Source organism: Peromyscus maniculatus, chromosome 6, assembly GCF_049852395.1.
Source record: "Peromyscus maniculatus bairdii isolate BWxNUB_F1_BW_parent chromosome 6, HU_Pman_BW_mat_3.1, whole genome shotgun sequence".
Taxonomy (NCBI): domain Eukaryota; kingdom Metazoa; phylum Chordata; class Mammalia; order Rodentia; family Cricetidae; genus Peromyscus; species Peromyscus maniculatus.
Window position 1 is genome coordinate 105,378,010 of NC_134857.1, and position 20,535 is coordinate 105,398,544.

General features: G+C 36.5%; 1 protein-coding gene across 1 annotated transcript in view; it reads left to right on the forward strand.

Annotated features, from left to right (window-relative positions):
- The window catches only part of Ndst4 (N-deacetylase and N-sulfotransferase 4), a 312,207-nt gene extending 292,147 nt beyond the window's left edge, over positions 1-20,060 (forward strand). Inside the window, exons 11-14 of the mRNA XM_006970412.4 lie at positions 5,626-5,796; positions 7,004-7,113; positions 13,802-13,904; positions 16,313-20,060. Of these exons, the coding sequence (XP_006970474.1) occupies positions 5,626-5,796; positions 7,004-7,113; positions 13,802-13,904; positions 16,313-16,432 (504 nt within the window). The 3' untranslated portion in view covers positions 16,433-20,060. The remainder of the gene's footprint in view (positions 1-5,625; positions 5,797-7,003; positions 7,114-13,801; positions 13,905-16,312) is intronic.
- Positions 20,061-20,535: the final 475 nt, after the last annotated feature.

The following is a 20,535-nucleotide window of genomic DNA, read 5'->3' on the forward strand; positions in this document are numbered from 1 at the left end:
AAGTAACAAGTCTTGTGTTATATTTGTTTGCTGGCAAGATGTAATGATACAGGTCTCAACATTTCACTAAAAATATATTTAGATATTTTCTGAAAACAATTGATAATAACATAATAGGTATGTTAAAATCCTTTCTACTGTGATTACTGACTTTGGAATTGATTATAAGGAAAATTTCAAATGGATGAACAAATGTTTAGATACACTGAAGCCCTATCTATCAAATAATAGCAGAAGATAAAGCAAATGTGCAGAATTATAGATTTGAATATTGTGCTGCTATGTTTAATTATCATTTTAATTAATAAGATGTCAATGAACTGTTTTTATCCTAGTTTTATACATAATAATTCACAATTAGCATTTGTTTGTTAGGGTGCTTTAAGAAATTCTGTAAAGGTATGCTGAGAACACTCTCTATAGTCCAATGAACTTCGGACTTAAAACTAAAGGATGCGTAGGCATCAAGTGTTTGAAGGCGAGGATAACAACAGAGGAGTAATGTTATAAAGGAAATCTTCTGGCTATAAAAGCTCATACCCTATTTAAAGAGTTAATAGTAATGTCATTGTGACCCCAAGGAAAACCCAGGTGGACACTTCAAAAGTTGAGTCTGAAATCCATCAGGACTGTTGTTGCTGGAGGGCTTCTCTCCAGGTTCCCCAAGCCCCGCAGTCCCACAATCCACGTATAAAATAATCACTCAGACGCTTATATCACTTATAAACTGTATGGCCGTGGCAGGCTTCTTGCTAACTGTTCTTTTATCTTAAATTAACCCATTTTTATAAATCTATACCTTGCCATGTGGCTGGTGGCTTACCAGAGTCTACATGCTGCTTGTCCTGGCGGTGGCTGCAATGTCTCCCCTCCTTCTTCCTGTTTCCCCAATTCTCCTCTCTCTTTGTCCCGCCTATACTTCCTGCCTGGTCACTGGCCATCAGTGTTTTATTCATATAGAGTGATATCCACAGCAGACTGTCATCTGAGCACCTGATAATGACCACTACCATATTTTCTTTAGGATACATCATTAAATCTGCTACTTAAAGTATAGATTAGGGTAGTTCAAAGGACCATTCAGGGATGTCAAACTTGAAGCTATTGCAATAGCCTTACTAAGAAATCAAGAGTAGATAAAGCAATTGTGTCTAAAGCAAGTAGACACAAAAGGGGATATAAAGTAGTATGCACCTAGGGGTGAAAATCAGCAGAGCTTAATGAAGACAGTTGAAGAATAAGTAAAGTTTCCTTCACACTGGGCAACTGGATGATGAGCCTACATCTCCATGCAACAAGTGCAGGAGAAGGAAACAGGAGGTTGTGGGTGCCAGAAAGCAGGTGATGATGAGAGTAGAATGCTCGAGTTACGGAAATGTTCCTAATGTGTAGACCCCTATGCTAATCTGTATAATGGAGGCAGTCATGTGAAACTCTGGGGGGAAATCTGAGCTAGAGACAGGAATTTATGAATCAGAGGCATGAAGCCTGGGAAACAGAAATAGTGAAATCCCCTCAGACAAAGTTCAGAGACGAAAAATGCTCAGAAAGATGAATTGAAGGAATCATGGTGAACACAATGACTCCAAGTACAAGAGAAGGCAATACTGTCAAATAGAGGTTGGGACTACAGCACCGGGGTTACTAAGAAGTTTGACAAATACACAAACTAGGCCTGAATCACTTTAATTGAACTAAACGATGTGGCAGGAAGTGTGGCCCTTAGCAATAGGGGTAAAAGAAAAAAAAAAAAAAAACAGGCAGTTTTGGTCCACACACAAATAGGGAAGAAGGAATCATGGCAGCCACTGCTAAAGACTCACAGGTGTGACTCTGAAGGAAAAAAATAAAACATGGTTATTACACAGTATAAGCAGGCTTAGAGAAACCATGTGTGGTCACATGAATCTAAAGAGAAGATTAAAGACACAGTAGAAAAACAAATGGATAATCAATTCTGCAATTGATTATAAACTCAAGATGAGGCATTTGTGATAAATTGTTTAATAAATAGAAATGTATTTTCAAAGCATAAAACTGAATATTATTAGAAAGAAAACACAAAGAATACTGTGAAATGTCATCCTTAGGACATGTCATAATTATTGCGTGCATGCGGTCACATTAGATGTATCTACCTGCATAAGACCTGAACAGATCAAGGCAATGAAAATTTCAGCATAGATTGGGGAAGGGCTCCCAAAACTCCTTCCCTAGCTGAGAAGTTATTGGCAATTTATGACTACTAGGGAAGGGAGAGTCACTTTTCTTTAGGAATATGGCCACTGGTGAATTGGCTATGCTCCAATGGATGACTCTAGCACTCACGTGCACATGGGCAGCATTAACTGGACTCAGTGGATCAAAAACAAATAAATACATATAAAAGAAGACATAAAATTGATGTCAAAGTAGAATGTAAGTTGGGAAGTAAGGCATGGAAAAGAGCAAGATATGTGTGTCATATTTTGAAAGAATAAAGAAATATTTTAACTAAAAAACTATAGGAATATTAAAATAATAGTATATAAGCATTAATACACTTTGATTTTTGTAAAACAGGAAAAAAAGTGAACTGCTTAGAAACAATCAAAATGGAATAGAAATCAGCAAAGAGCTTTTTTTACAAAGGATTTTTTTTTAATTATACAAGGATCTCATAGCGAAAAGTGTTTTATTGACTCTCAGTTACATTATTTATATTTCACTGACAGAACAAATAAATATAAATTGATGCTAAAAAGTAAATGAGAATTTATAAGGCAGAGCAAGACAAATTCATTTCTTTTAAATACTACCAATAATTTATATACAAATTCATTTCTTTTAAATACTACCAATAATTTATCTTAGTGAGGATTACCATTGCTATGATGAAACACCATGACCAAAAGTAACTTAGAGAGGAAAGAGTTGATTTGGCTTATGCTTCCACAGCACTGTTCATCACTGAAGAAAATCAGGTCAAGAAATCAAATGGGGAGAAACCTCATGTACAGGCCATAGGGGAGTGCTGTACACTGGCTTTCTCCAACTGCTTCCTAATGGAACCGAGGACTACAGTCCAGAGATGGCATCACCCACAATGGCCTGAGCTCTATTCCATGAATCATTAACTAAAAAAATGCCCTGTATCCAGAACTTACAGCGATATTTTCTTAATTGAAGTTCCCTCCTTTCGGGTGACTCTAGCCTGTTGACATAAAACTAGCCAGCATGTAATATATAACATGTAGAAGAGTAAACAAGAAAGGCTAAATGTTAGAGGAGGTAGAAGGACCAAATGCAGCCAACGAATGTGAGTTATGAAAGAGGATAAAAAGATAATTGCTTTTCTATTTCTAACTCTGTCATGGATTTTTCAGTTTTGGTGGTGGACAAGTGCATAAAATGTATTCTATACTGAAAGTGTGAAATCCAATATGAAGTCCCACAGCTCCGGAATCCCTATTCTAACTAATAGAGAAGTTTATTAAGATGTATAGACTTTGCATCTGGTGAATTTGGGTGCGTGAAATTTTTTATTTGCAAGGCTTTTATAATAAAGTTAATTTAAAAAACTATCAAAACACTGAGATGTAAACTTTAATTAAAAGTTTTAAAATCAAATATTGTGAGAATGCTGAATGTGTAATCTATTCAGGGTAGACTAAAATGAATGTTTTATATAGATTAAATCACTTGAATGAAATAGAATGTACATAATACAGTGCTTACCTATGACTACTTTCCAAATAAATTCTTTGAATACACAGGTTTAAGGGAATTATTTTTTTCTGATAATACTTTTTATTGCCTGTATGGCTGAAGCTAGGGCCCCAAAGTGCTCCACATTTCAAAATAATGTAGCCTATTACTTAGCTAGACCTGTCCTTTCAGTAAGGGCCATAAATCTGCGGCTCAGCAGGTGTGAGTCGGAAACCAGCACAAATGTCACCTGCCACTGTAATTTCCACCCCACACTTCTATAATGGACCTCACAAAGGAACTAAAGTGCTATTTTTCCATAAAATATGTTCCTTTGTGACTTTCTGGTCATATTTTTATGCTAATCTTAGTTGCAGGGATATAAAGAAAATTTGACGCTAAACTTATGTAAGTCAATAAGAGCCCATTGAGCGCACTCTTGTCACTGATGATAACAAAAATTCCAGCCCTGCTGTACTCTACTAATACGCAGGCACTGCATATTTACAATTATTTTTCCAATTAGGGAATCTCTGCACGTTTTGTTGTTTAGTCTGGTTATGTAATCTGCATGCTTTCAGCATGATGAATAAAACAAAATATTAGTTTCACCCATCAGGCAGTTACTTTCCACTCTTGGTCTTTGACCCCTCCCTAAACTATTTTTCCTTTTCTAGAATAATTTACATGTAAAATTTGCTTATAAAATAAGAACCACCTCTGCCAGACATAGCATGCCCTATATATTACCATGCTTTTTCTCGGGTAGATTTTCCTCCATATTAACTTTAGATATTATGAAACACCAGTTCATTTATATGCACACACCTTATACACCTTAACACAGACTTACCTTGCCTTTTCCACTTCTATTTTCCTTGCTTGTTTGCTTATCCTCTAATTATTGAAATTTTTGCTTCAAAAAACATTTGGCTCAAAAGCTTCACCTGTTATTAAAATTTTCTCATTGGTCAGTCTGTATTACTCCTTTATTGGCCTGGCTGTCACCATTAAGATACTTTTTGTTTGTTTGTTTTTTGTTTGTTTGTTTGTTTTTTGTTTTTTGAGACAGGGTTTCTTTGTGTAGCTTTGCGCCTTTTCTGGAACTCACTTGGTAGTCCAGGCTGTCCTGGAACTCACAGAGGCTCTGCCTCCTGAGTGCTGGGATTAAAGGCATGTGCCACCACCGCCCGGCTTAAGATACTTCTTATATGTCAGTCAAATATATGATTTTGGTATTATTTATTGCTCTACTGTCTCTCATGCTAGGTTTCGTTTCTTTAAAAACAACAATTATGCTTCACATCTTTTTATATTCAGAATTTACCACTATTTTTTGTTGTTGTCTAGGGACAAGACTAATACATTTTCAAACATCTTCATTATTAAATCTGACTCTCATTTAGTTGGGCTCGGTTCTTTTTCCAAATGGTAGTTTTGTGTGAATGACTGTTAGGTTTTGATACTGAAAAGCAGCAGTGAAATAGTATTTGGTGGAGACTCATAGAGAGCAAAAGCACTTTGAACATCCTCAACTTGAATAGAACATCCCTAAGCAATGGTTAGCAATCAGAATCTGAGGTGTCCACAAGCATAGGATCTGCCACACAGAGAAACCATCAGAAGGAACTGGGAAGATGCAGTAGACCAAGCAACATGTGAGACCACTCCCATCCATCTAAATTTCAGCTCATCAAGCTTAATTTTTGCCTCTAATATATGTTCATTTCTAATCAGACCCTTGTAGAAAATCTTTTCATTCTGTCCCTGTCTTTTGCCTACATGTTTTAAAATCAAAACAACCCCAAATATATCTGCATATCACTTGAGATTTAGTTTAAATCTGCTCTTTCAAATAAGCAATGTGCCAAATGCACAGGTCCATATGCACACAACATTATGCAAACATTTAAAAAACACTTCACTTTTCCTTTAAAGCACCAACGATCCCATGAAGATCCAGCTGCCCTGAGGTTCAATTTCTATGAAGTCATCACAACAGGACACTGGGCCCCACCTGATTTGAAAACATTGCAGAGGAGATGTCTGGTACCTGGGTGGTATGCAGTACACATAGAAAGATGGCTGACCTACTTTGCTACTTCTCAGGTAATGGTATGAAATTAGGTTCCATTTACATCATGATTGCATTGTATTGACACACAGAAAATGGAATGAGCTTCACCACAGGTAACAGTTTGCAATAGAAACAATAAGAACTGTGGATTTTTACATATTTTTTATTTTACTAATGCCATTCAATGTAGTTATATGGCTCTGAAGCATGTATATAGGAGACACCATTACGAGTAATTGGTTTCAAGGAATGCATTGTCCCAAAGGAAACATGATATAATTCAAAACTGAATCTCCTCAGCAACTAGTAGAGAAGCCAGTTAGCCAGAGACTTTGTAAAAGTACCCACATGCGCTGGGCACTGGTGGTGCACATCTTTAATCCCAGCACATGGGAGGCAGAGCCAGGCAGATCTCTGTGAGTTCAAGGCCAGCATGATCTACAGAGCGAGATCCAGAACAGGCACCAAAACAACACAGAAAAACCCTGTCTTAAAAAAACCAAAAAAAAAAAAAAAAAAAAAAGTATCCACATGGATTCCTGCTTTTTCTCTGTCACGTGAGAACCTTATTAGGAAAGAAGAGGTTCTTATACTAGATGACTATAAAGAGAAGGGCCTTAGCAGACATGTGATAAAACCACAATCAGATTTGAGAAAAACATCCTCCATGTTCTTCATTTTAGCCCATAGTGCAATTTAAGCTCCAAGGAGACTTTGGTTTTAACACTCTTTTTAAACATCCCCTTGGGCAAGTCTCATATTCTCCATTAATGACCCAAGGTGAGAAAGTCAGAGACAAACATTTTCCTCTCATTCTCAGTCATGGTTTGTAAGAACAGACGGGATACTTTCACCTGAGTGGTCACACTTGAGCCATTGGCCTCAAGGTTAGTGCTGACATTCAGTAGGCTGGATGGTTAGTTGGTAATATAATCTAGAGATGGGAAACCCCTGTGTATATTACAATTCCAAAGCAACAAACATTTGCATCTACTTCCGCTTAAGAATAAACTGAGTTCATAATTCACCAACACAAAAACAATTTTTAAGGAAAACTTTAAGTATTATTAGTTATAAAAGAAACAAAAAGAGCAACATTCAAATGTGTGCTGCACAATGCATGTTTTCTTCTCATTCAAAGTGACCTGACTCGTTAATGCCATACCAGGTCAAGAGGGGCAGGCTTGGTAGATTTAATTCCATTTTGTTCTTCATACGAGACTATTTTTGGCTTTGCAGTTGCTAATTATTGATGGACAGCAGCTGAGATCTGACCCAGCCACTGTGATGGATGAAGTCCAGAAATTTCTAGGAGTTACACCTCATTTTAATTACTCTGAAGCACTAACGTGAGTCTATTCTCATGCTTGATTTCACTTCCATTATTTGCCATCGTAAATTATCACTGGTCTGTATGTATATAGCATCATTAATACTAGCTATGAATTTATACATCATTCTGCTACTCAGACACAAAGAAATATTCTCATTACTCATAAGATGTCTCCTTTTGAATAACAGGCATGCTTTACATTATAAAGTATAATATGTACTTTATATTATGATAAATCTTGCTTTTGAGCCTTTCTCCAATGTAAATTTGTTTAGATATTTTATATGTCTGACACTTTGTGTACAGTGTCCTAAAATTTGAAGTTACCAAGGCGAAAATGACTTGTCCCCTCAGAGCAAGTTATACATGAAACATGGGCCTGCAATGGTGGCATACACCTTTAATCCCAGCATAGGCAGATGGACCTCTGAGTTTGAGGCTATCCTGGTCTACAGAGCAATTTCCATGACTGCCAGAGCTACATGAAGAAACCTTGTCTTGAAAAAAATAGAACAGAACAGAAATAAAACATGGAAAGTCATCATTTCCTTTGAGACAGTGAACAATATTTAGGACAAATTAGGAGAAGTGCATGTATGTTGGTTTGTGTGGTACTATTCCTGGGGATATATGAATAAATGTCTACTTACCCCAGACAGGAAATTGGCAACAGACAAAATTACAGATACACTAAAGTCCACTTTGGTGAACCAATGAGTTTTACTGTGGTTAATAGAGGAGCAGAAATAGCTCAAAGACAACTGTTATCTCTAAACTTCTGTCCCAGCACAGACAAAAGCTGTAAACCTGGAGTATACTCCATAGCCTACAGGCAGCTCTATGGGTTGGAGGTGGCCATTCCTGGTGCTTCAGTTGGCCTGATCCTTTTCCAGGCAGCTAAGTTGGTCTTTGTTTCTTTTATGCAGTTTGACTGGTTGGTACCTGCTTGTTTCTGGCTGCTTCTCTAGTCTCTGCTTCTGCCAGGCTGCTTGCCCTGAGTCTTCAAGCTCCTAAACTCCTCAGACAGTCACTGTCAGAAGTTTTTATTGTTTATATTTATTGTTTATATTTTATTGTTTGTATTTATTGTTCAGTTTCAGGGACTTCCTGCAGCTATTTTGAGTTGTTTATTTCATGTCTTATGGAACTTCCTTGAAGGATGGAATGTTTCACTTCCCCTTAGAACATCCTGTTGTTTCACCTCCTTGTAAACATCCTGTCCTAGAGTATTCCGTAGTTTCATCTCACTTTTCCTATCCCGTGTCTTAAGAAGTTTGCCTTCAAGTTTGAAAGTTTTAGCCTCAGAGGAAATCATTACAGAACAATGTTTTATTCTGCATTTATTAAAATGTTTATAGCCAAATGGAATCATGTAGTAATCTATTGTTGCATCATGAACCATTACTAAAATTTGTTTGCATGATCGCAGCCCTTTTGCCAGGATCATGGGTTTTGTAGGTCAGTAATTAGAAAGGATTGCACTGAGAATTGTTTGCTTTTTAACCAGAATTGTTTGCTTTTTAACCATTGATATGTAAGATTACTGTAGTTGGAAGTTTTCCTGTGTCTGCAGCTGCTCAGATCCAACTAAACACAAAGAGGGTTATGTTAATTAAAACTCAGCCCATTTCTGTTAATCTATATGCCACCGTGTGTTCTGTGGCTCTACCTGTGTGCTATTACATGCTGCTCCCTGGATGGTGGACTGGCATCTCCTGACTCAGCCTTCCTCTTCCCAGAATTCTCTTTGTCTGCTTATCCTACCTATACTTCCTGCCTGGCTACTGGTCAATCAGCATTTTACTTATCAACCAATCAGAGCAACACATATTCACAGCATGCAGACTGACATCCCACAGCAGATCACCACTGGGAAGACCTGAGTATGTATCTGTTTACAACTCAAATGGCAAAGGACTGAAATTATCTGGAGGCTTCTTCATTCACATCTTTGGCTACTGAATCAAAGACTGAATTCAGTAGCATGAAGTTTCTTTATATAGCTTCTCTCTGCCCTTGGCCTTTTCTCAATGAACTAGTTGCATTCTAAAAAAGAATGTAAAGCAGAAGAACCATGTGATCTAAGATCACCATGGCTGCTATGACCTACGCTTGACAGCCACAAAATTTGCTTCATGCTTTGTTCTGTTGGTCACAACAGTCAGTAAATCAAGTACAAATTCAAGGGATGGAAATGCAACCCATCTTTTGGCAGGGAGGGACATAATATGTGACAAAAGGGCATGTGGAATAGCATTTATGTTGCCCTCATCTTGGGATGACAAAACTATCTATTCAAGTAGATAGTTTTAAAATGGGGTAAGCAAGTTAACAAAAAGAAGTGCTCCAAACAGCTGAAACATGCTTTAAAGGGGCCTGTACTTTACTCATAAAAGACTCCCCCAAGCTCTGATATAAAGCCTATTAAATTTTAGGTGAAATTCTAACAAGCCTGATTATATAATTTCCCAGTTCACAGAAGATTAGACTCAGCAATTAGACAATTAGAGAGGGTAATGGAGGGACAGGAAAAGCAGTAATGAGATTGGGTTTTTCCTTATCCGCTAAAACAATCCTAATGAAGTTCTTACCTACACATGGAAATAGCAGCCACACAAGGCATGCCCCTGTTGATGGAGTAGACAAAGCTTCCCATAATGTGTTTTGCATTAATAGTTATTGATGTTGGCATATCTTGCCCTTCTCAGCAGTAGCCTAGGTAATGGTTCTATCCTTTTTACTGCAAATAGTTGCTTATGGCTCAATAAACCTGTAAAGCCATACTTATGAAGGAGAGTTTATAAACAAGCACAAAATATATGGATTTTAATATATTTCACATATCACAAAATTTAACTACCATAGTGATGCTTGGCATAATAAATGAAGTCAAATGTCAGCCAACTCAGGCCCTAAGAGTTGTTTAACAATTACGTGAAAAAGCTTTGAATCTTATGTTCACAATTTCATGCTTGTTAAAATAAAGCCATGAAACAATGAATTGATATAACCTAGAGAAGATCTTTCTGTTAGACTTAGTGTCAACGAAGTTAGCTATGCAATAAATGGAACAGGACCTTAAACAGTCAGGGGCACAAAACTGTATGTTTGAAAATGACCTTCAGTATTCAGGATGGCTCATTCCCAAGTCTGAACAAAGTTTTGACTTACAACATCTGCTTTGCAGAACAAGAAAAACCCGCAGCTTACTCTAAGACCTCACACTACCAAAAAGGAGAGATGCTGTCAGCATGGGTCCAGACACCTCAGCTTTGTTATCAGTGTTGTAGTTTGCCTTAACACAGTTAAATATTCTCATCCTGAGGCAGAAAGTGCTGTTTAGGGCCATCGTGCTACCAATGTCCCCATCTCATTTTGCACAACAAGCCGAATTGTTTTTCCTCTTGGGAAATTAATGAAAACTAGAGGAAGGCCTGTGATATACAAGGAGCAGATTGGAATGTAAGGTTGGAAATAGCTCTGTCTTCTTTTATCCATTTGACTACTGATGTATCTGATTTTAATTGGTAACATGTACAAGTACAACCTAGACTGCATGGATCAGGTCACTCTAGCAACAGGTCAGGAAGGAAACTAAAGAAAATTTCCCTCACGCCATAAAAGAGAGCACATATGTGCAGAGGCAAATTTCAGGTGCAATGGTGTTATAGGAATGGGCCCAGGGCAACAAAATATTCTGCAACTAATTAACTTTACATCCCAGTCAATTATGCTTCATCTTTCTAAAACATCTGCTGAGCAACAAAACCGCAAACCTTTTCCATGTTTTATGCATGCAGCAAGTCCCATAGCGATAAATTTAAATTTCCCCTTCTTATTTGGTTCATTCTTTCATTTTTCCTATCTTGTTAGTGTTCATCAGAAATTCTCATACATTTGACTTTACGCAAAACAGGCCACACATCCATTCTTTTGTAACTAAGTTGCAACCATAGAAATAAAATAGCATTAGAGTTTCTGTGAGCTTCTAGGGATCTGATTGGGTCAAAGCTACGGCACCGCTTCCCTTCCAGGGCCCAGCGTCAAGGACATTGCCAACAGGGCTCTACCAAAGTCCGATTTATCTGCAGCTGGCTGTAACCACAGGTGTCAAGATGCTTCATAGGGAGGTTAGCATGTGCCAGGGACTGCCTATGAAATCCATACTTCTCTCTTCCTTTCTTCATCTTTTGCAAAACGGGATTGCTGCTTGGAGCACTAGCCTGTGGCTGATCAGTCTTTGACTGGTCATGCAATTGCAGTGAACATCTTTTTGTTCTTTGTTGACTTAAGTGGAACTGATTGGAGCTGTAAAACACCATTAGTGTGTGTGTGTGTGTGTGTGTGTGTGTGTGTGTGTGTGTGTGTGTCTGCTTGTAGTTATTCAGTTTTCTGTCCCTTGTGCTTGGTTAGCGTTGAACTGGGGACAACAAATTCAGCTTCTGCAGTTTGGCTGAATCAACATAGCAAGTGCAGGAACTGACAAGGGGAATATAAACTGTGAGTTCTGAAGTTTTAACTCCAAACGCTACCTGGCTGGCTGGTTGTGTTGATAGTGGGCACCAGCATTCCCGACATGCTTGAGAAACTGGGCAGCACACTGGAGAGGTTTCAGGCATGTTGGTGGCATCGGTTTCCTCTTCAGGTTTGCCAAAGTCTTGGATGTTTGACTAACCTACCAAGAAGCAGAAAGAGCCTCTCATTAACAGCAAGTGGGCTGTTCCTTTGCTGGTTATGACCTTGTTCACTTTCCCTGGTTTTATTAAGTTAATTTTCCTGTTTAACAAAGAAAACAATGTCTGAAAAATTACACTAGCAACAGTGGAATTGTATCCTCTACCCTTCTGTTTCTTGAAATGGTTTGTTTTCATCAATGAAAACATTTTGAAACCCATGGCATCCTCCGAGCCTTGATGGTACCCGTGATCTACACCACACTCAGTTTCAGCACTGTCAACCATGGCTTCTCAGCACTTTTGCCCTAAAAAAAAAAAAAAAGAACTTTGTGTCACTACAGTGTCAATCACATGGTGGTTCTCCATCAATACCTGGCAGCAATTTATTTTCTATATCACATTGTTTTCTATGCAGAGTTTCCACTAGAAATTCCTGAGAATTATGAAGACCATGAAGCTATGGCATCTAATATGTTAAAAGGTCATTATGGAAGATCCCATTTTTTTTTGTCTTTTTAGGAAAGTTATATTGTGGTGAGAATATGAATACAAATTGACAACTTAGTAGACTTTAATAATCACAGCAATGTATTCTTTAGGAAATGATGGTTTAATGTTTGAATTCTATAAGTACAAAGAAGTGGTATCAGAAGCACGCCAGTGTCTGACTTGGGTATTCTGCTTTGGCATAAGATGAATTTCAGAGACTCAAGGTGCATTCCTCCATACCTTTGACATTCTCTCTTAAAGATCATTTCCAATGACTGCATTGTTGAACAGGTTGCTATTAGTGCAGCATGTTCCACTTGCAAACACACACACACACACACACACACACACACACACACACACACACACACGTACACACACACACATATATATATATATATATATATATATATATATACTTGATTTTCTTAAAAATAACTTTTTTCATGAAATTTCTCACTATCACAGTGGCAAAGTGTCAAGTCTGTACAGACTTGAATGTGGTATCCACCCAATCTGAAGGTGAGATAGTCTTCTGATAGTCTAACATGTGACAGCCAGAAACCTTTAAATACAGATGTACAGCTATGAGATTCACCCAAAGGGACTATCTGCCTTCAACAACAGGCAAGAAGAGGACTCCATTCTACTGACCAGCTGTGGTGCCTGTGTCTCATATCTGAAGACATTGTAATGAGTTATATCTTTACACATTTAAAAAAAAATAGGAACATAGGTATCCATTTAAATAAAGATATTTTAATAGAGAGAATATCCAAATTAACAAAATCAGAAACAAAAAGAAATGTGTAAGTAGGACAAGTTCATTCTTTCTAAGTACAATGTGATATTGTTTAAAACAATGTTTTAAAGCTTTTTTAACTATGAAAAAAACTCCAAGTTCACTTGAAGAATTAAATGAAATACCATAAAAAGTAAATTAATAGTATTTTGTTACATTTTTATTCACTTTTTGAAAGTTAAAAAAACTTAAATCTAGAATAGAATACAGTATACACACACACACATATATATATACATATATATATATATATATATATATATATATATATATATTTCAAATTGGAAGGCTTAATTATATTTATGCCCAGAATAGTATACCTACATGAAATTCAGTCCCATTAATGAAACCCATTAAATGCTTTCAGAGAAATCTTTAATATATTTTGACATGGAACTCACAGTCATAAACAAAATATCCAAAGGCCCTTTATATGTAGGCTGTAGCTTTAATATTTAATCATTTACTTTATTACATAACTTAAATATGGAACATAATAGTTTCACTATAAAATTGTACTGCAGGTCTATGTGCCTTTTCCCTTACAGTAGAACTACTTGAAAATATATAGTAAAATACAGCATTTTTAATATCTACCCTCATTTCTCAAATCAGCTGAACATCTGTAGAAAAGAATTAAAAAGCAACAAGCATAGAAAAGTGTAGTCCTTTTATCTGACTGGGAACATTCATTACTGAATATGATTTTCAATTATTATATGTCTTATATATTTTAGGTTTGACCCCCAAAAGGGCTTCTGGTGTCAACTACTGGAAGGAGGAAAGACCAAATGCCTTGGGAAGAGCAAAGGCCGCAAATACCCACCCATGGATCCAGAAGTAATATTTGCTTGGTTTGAACTACTCTGGCAAAAAGACATTGCTGTTTGAAAACTAAGAACAGAAATTTCCTTCTTTTTTTTTTGCTGATCTTTCTTTGCAATCCATAATTTTATATACTTAGAAGATGTTAGAGAGAGAAAAAAAACTGATAAATGTCATTAGAAATTGTTTCCTGTTGGAATTCAACTCAAACATAATGATATATCAAAAAAATAACACCTTTCCACATTGTAAGGTACTTAGAAATAAATTGTTTGGTAAACAATGGCATAAAAAATACAAGTGTTACTAACACGTGTTCAGGGCATCCTGTTCTAGTTTGCTTTCTGTTCCTGTGATAAGCACCTTGACTAAAAAGCAACGTTGAGGGGGAAAGGGTTTATTTCAGCCTACAACTTCAGATCACAATCCAACAGCAAAAGAAGCCAAGGTAGAGACGTGGAGTCAGGAGTTGAAACAGCGGTTATAGAGGAATGCTGTCTATTGGCTGGCTTCCCTTGACTTGTTCAGCTACCATTTTTCTACATTCCTGGCCAACATGCCCAGGGTTGGCACTTCCCACAGTGGGATGGGCCTTCCTGCATCAAGAAAATGACCTACAGACATGCCCACAGGCCAATTGGATGGAGTCAATTTCTCAATTGATGTTTTCTCTCTCAGATATCTCTAGATTGGGCGAGCTGACAAAAACTAACCAGTACACGTACATCTGCTGCCAAAAACATGCCTGACACTGAGCTAAGCAATGCAGAATATATAAGGATAAAATGGTTACTAAAATTCATCATGGGGTGAATAATTTAGTTAGGATCATTGGATTATAACAGGAGGCACAAAATAATAATAAACTATAAAAATACAAAAAATAATAGAAATCATAATATGTGGAAAGAGTATTACATTAGAGATGTTATATATTATATATTGGAGATGTTGGCTGGAAACCAGCCAGATAATGTAAGCATTTCTCCTAAGGCAAGGTGGGCAAGGGCAGGATGCATTCTTCATGTGTTGCTATGGTGATATAAGAGCCAGAAAGTCCTTAATATACTTTTGAACTCAGTAATTTCTAAAGGGTTTCAGAAATCACTTTAATCTGCCCAAAACATCAATGTAGCATTCCCACTACTGTAAACATCTTATTCCCCATTTGAAGTGCTTACCATCTGCTTTAAGGGAAGAAACATAATGAAATGCTTGGCGAATGGTCCAAGATGAAATGTAATTGTCCTAAATCCATTTCCACAGTATACACAAAAGTTGCTAGGGGAGCTTTATGAAGGAAGAAATTCATTTGTGGTTAAAATGTTGAGAAGAGCTTAGGAGAGATGACAGAATTTCTATGCAAGAGAAAAATATGTTTGATCACTATGAATATTTGCACATGAAAGTATTGATCAATTTTATGGGAGACAGAAAAAAAAATAACTATTGGGTTGTTGTGTGAAGATTGTGGCAGAAATAAAAGGAAGTTCACAATTTTCTGTTTTCCAGAAAAAAAAGCGCTCTCTCTCTCTCTCTCTCTCTCTCTCTCTCTCTCTCTCTCTCTCTCTCTCTCTCTGTATTCACTCATTTATCTGGGGTCTGGAATGATAGCTCATAAGAGCATTGCTACAACTCCAGCACAGCCCCAACCTAGCCAATGTCCTAATCTAGCCTCTGCAGGTACCTGAGCACACAGGAGAACACACACACACACACAAATAGAAGTAATCTTGAAAAAAAAAAACATTAAAACTTAAAACCCCATATTTACCTTTAAAAAAAGACCTAGGCTGGGGGGAGGGGGGGCGAGAGGGGGAGAACAGGGGAATCTGTGGCTATTATGTTGAACTGAATGGTGTTGTAAAATAATAATAATAATAATAATAATAATAATAAAAAGACCAAACTCTTCAGGTTGATGAGGCATCTAAAAAAATTACAAGGAAGCCTAACTTTTCAGAGATACTATATGTAATATTTTATCAAGAGAAAATTCCTGAATAAAATTTTCAAATATATGCTGTGGCCAATTAGGTTTATAATCAATAATTTTATTCATTACAGACAGATATGTTTTTAAAATGTTTAGTATAATTTTTAAAGGAAACATATATTTTTATCTTACTCACTCCTGTACATTTAGTTGTGCATTAACACTGCCTTATTCTCTGGTATTATGCTTCAATTTTCTCTCTGTACATCTCAAAGTGTGTAAGTGCCATAATGGTAGTTAACTCTCCCAGGGCACACTTGCACCTCTTTATTTAGACAGAATTTCTCAAAGTGTAAAATGAGTGATTGAGGGAAAATAGTAAATGAACAGTTTGTAGCCACGTATTGTGATAGGATACTTTCAACGTGTAGACACTTGATGAGCTAAGAGTATCCTTTAAGTCTTTTGTTTGTTTGTTTGTTTCCAGTCCAGAACCTTCCTCTCCAATTACTACCGGGACCACAACGTGGAGCTCTCGAAGCTGCTGCACAGGCTGGGCCAGCCTCTGCCCTCGTGGCTGAGACAAGAGCTGCAGAAAGTGAGATAGCACCTGCAAGGAGAGCATGGCATTGAGTCATCATTAAGTAGAAAAGGCAAACCGCACAACTTTATCCGTTTCATACACTTGTGATTGTCAAGAGAGGACTGTGAATAAATCCCCTTCAATGTTTTTCATAAAACAAAGACATATGCACGCCTTGGCAATTATTAGCATTAATCCTTATTTAAGGCTTTTGGAAGCAAAATATGGGGTTGTGGCACTAACCAGTTTCTAGTCTGGAGATTATCGTGCAGCTCACTTCTCTGTTAACCAGCTTTCAGGACATCACATGACTAATGTTCTGACTATATGCAAATTACCAATTAAAAATTTGAGGAAAAGATAAGGACTATAGTGTGTATAAATGAAGTCAGGTCTAACCGACTGTCTGAATTAAGGGCTAATGTTTATAAGTATCCTTTACCTGGTTCTGTTGGTCCATCTTCCTCTTGTAAGGCAGGGAGGGACCATGTTTACTGAGAGTCACAAGTCATCACAAGGGCATGCCATCCTCAGAAAACTCCAACATGGTCTCTAGAGAGCTCCAGTAAGACAGAATGGTATGAATCTGAATTGCAGTACCCTAGTAGGTGAGGACCATCTTTAATGGACCCATGATCTTACTACATTAACAAGGTTCCTACCTTGACAGTGTTGTAGCATTTATATATATATTTTGTTCACTACTCTAATTAGGAAGAAAAAAAGCTTTATTCACTAGAAATGTAAACACCAAGTAGTACTTGCAGGTCCAAATAGGTACTGTTCCTTCTATGTAAGAAATACGTCCATCTCTTTAAAAGCATGATGTTTCAATATATGCCACTATATCTACTATACTAAAGTTTTACTGTCTACTTTAAAATATATCTAAAACTTAAATTATATCACAAAGTTACCTATTTGAATATCACTAATTCCCTAACTTGAACCCAATTTCATAGACATAAAGCTCACAAGTTAATTTCAAGACAAGAAGTTTTGTGTTGAGTTACAGGTTCCTATAATATTTGAAGCCTATATAAAATCATGTTAACTGGAATTTTATCCTGTTTGTCTATGATAATCTATGAAAGCTTTGTTTATCTTTTTTGTGATATATGAAGGTAAATTTTCACCAGAACAATCAACCAAAGTGACTTTGGGAACATTACCAACAAATCTCCCTCCTCCAGAGCAATTTTTCTAAATACCATCATCCCTATTATTTGAGAATTTATCCTTGCATTAATTCAATAACAAACTGATAGGTTTTGTTTTTGTCTTTTGGTGGGTAGATGCATTAGACAAACAAATCAAACCTGGATATTCTAAAAGAGCGCTGGTGTTTTTTTGTTTTTTGGGTTTTTTTTTTTACATATTGAAAATCCAACTTCTCATCTATTTTTCACAATGTTTTTTTTTTAAATTTATTTTCAGGTTTTTCTTAGCATTCCTTTCTCTTTATCAGAAAGTGTGAGCTTTTTTTTTTAACACTTTTTATTGATATAAATCACAGTAATTTCCTGTTTCATTTTTAGCTGTGGGAATTAAATTCTCACCCTTGTTACTTATAAGAGTATGACACAGTCCCTTAAAAATGGTGAAATAATAACCACAATTATTTGTTTAAACCACTACAATTTATTCACCATCTCCCTCCCACTTATATTATAGTTTCTACCACTTTCTTTTGTTCTGTGTGAGACAGGATATTACTACCTAGCCCAGCCTGACTTCAAATGCACAATTGGCCTGCCTTTCCCTCTGGAGCACTGGGATTACAAGTGTGGAGTACTACATTCACCACTGACTATTATTTTCTTGACCTAGAGGAAAATCTTCTTTCCTTCACAGGGGACTAGACTTCTAGTTATAGAATGTAAAGTAGGTACTTTCTCACCAAATAATATTGATATAACTCAAGAACTTCCAACACATCACCAGATTTAGCAATGAAATGAATTTTCTGCATTTTTCTCACCTTTTAATAATGTGTACATATCAGTGACCCACCCACCAGTATCTGAAAGCAAAATATCACCCAAACTTAACCTTTCTCTTTCTTTCCTGATTATTCTAATCATTATGTATATTTTTCTTGCCATGTTTGATAATGAAGTGAGAAACTTTATTTAATTATTTAACAAACCTTCATCTAAAAGTTTGAAGGAATCTGGACTATGAGACTCTGCATTGCAGTAATTGGGAAATCTCAGCTTTAATAATATTTTCTTTTTTAAGATTTCTTCCCACTTCAGGAATGTTCTCTTGGAATTTACTAGTATAATTTTTTTAGAATTTTAAATTACATCTTCAGTTTTATGCAATATACATTTATTTAAATATTAGAATGTTTTTTTCATGTCCTTTAGCATACAGGCATGTTCTCTTCATTCCTTTCCAGACTTTGGGTCCTTGCCTGACTTACAAGCACAGCTGTCAACTCCTTCCTTTTGTTAAAGACAAAAATAGTATTTAATGGTTTCAGATACTAACACCTAAACGTTATATTATAAAAATTCATCTAAAATAAAATTTGGTTTCTATTTAACAAGGACCAAAACACATGAAGAACAGAACTGCTGTTTTAATACACACACACACACACACACACACACACACACACACACACACACACACATCTTATAGAAGGAATTTTTTTTTTTGCCTAAATTTTAGCAAACCCAACTTACATTTAGTCTTGTGCTGCTTTTTAAATCATAATGTTTTAAGAAGTACAAAGTAATCTATATTCTAGACTTATTGATTGATTAATTTTAAACTATAGGAAACACGAAGTATTTATATAGAAGTGATATTAAAACCTTCTCTTTCTGGTGGTAGCAGAAAATGCTGTTTGCTTGAGGAAGGTAGACTCAAAACAACACTGGCCATAAAGCAGACTATCTGATCTAGTAGTCTGGGCATGTCGGATTTTTTTTCTAAGTCAACTTTAGGAACGCAATCCTGCCAGAAATCTATACACACACTTAAAAATGTGCAAGTGTCTGTAAATGTGCTGTGTCTGAGAACCCTAAAGAGTTTTTGATCTCACAAATAATCTTCTTTGTTAGCCATTGAGATATATGGGATACGTAGAGTTTAAACTCTACATTGACTGGAATGAAATTGTTAAAATGGCTGTCGTCACCTTAGCATAAAGGACCATGGCTGTCTCTTCACCAGAATCTACCCTGCTGTAGGTACAGCCCCTAGAATGATGCTCTTTCTCCTGAAGCTGGGCTTTAAGCACCCATTGATTACTTCTTCCCTTGTCTTCATCATGGCATACACACTTCCTGGATGCCAAACATTAAATGCTTGTCCCCCAGATATGGGAATGAGTTTTTCAAAATCGGCATCCTCATCCCGGTCCTACCTCTCAGTAGCTGTGTGGCCTTAGATAATTTGTGGAACTCCCTTGAGCCACAGTCTTTTTTTTTTCCTGTAAGTTAGAGACAAGAAAATAATTACTCAAGAGGTTATTATAGCCTCTCAATAAGAATATGTTTGGGTAACAGCACAATACCCTGAAATAGTTGTGCTGAAATATGTTAGTCATAAAAGTAATGTACAAATAATCATGGCTCTCTTCTCTTCCATCAAACAGGGATGTCTGTTTTCTACTCCTGTTAAAAATAAAACATATGTGATAAAACATATAATTGTATCTGGTCAAGTGAGAAACCATCCTCCTAATCATTATCCCAGTGTAGACTTTGTGCTGCTCTCTGCCCCGCTCTGGTGATCAGCATGCACAGCAAGGTAGCACCTTTGCTGTCTGATTGCTTCCCTCCTCCCTAGTGACACCTTTGATTTCGTCACCAATGATTTCTCTTTTATCTGTCCTTCCCATATCTCTCTCCATAACTCTTTTCTAACCCAGTAGATACATTGCCAAAAATATCAGATCTACACCTCTAATTTCCTCAGCAAATGAGAAGCTTAGTGGTGGCATATGTGAGAACGTGTTATATGGAGGCATATATCATAAAGAGTTAATGCCATTGATATTTACTTTAAAAATATAAGAAAATGTCTATGGATTCTCTACATATCTCAAGTTCAATCCTCTAATGAAAACTTTTTCCTGTAGACAAAAACACTTTATTATATATGTTTATATT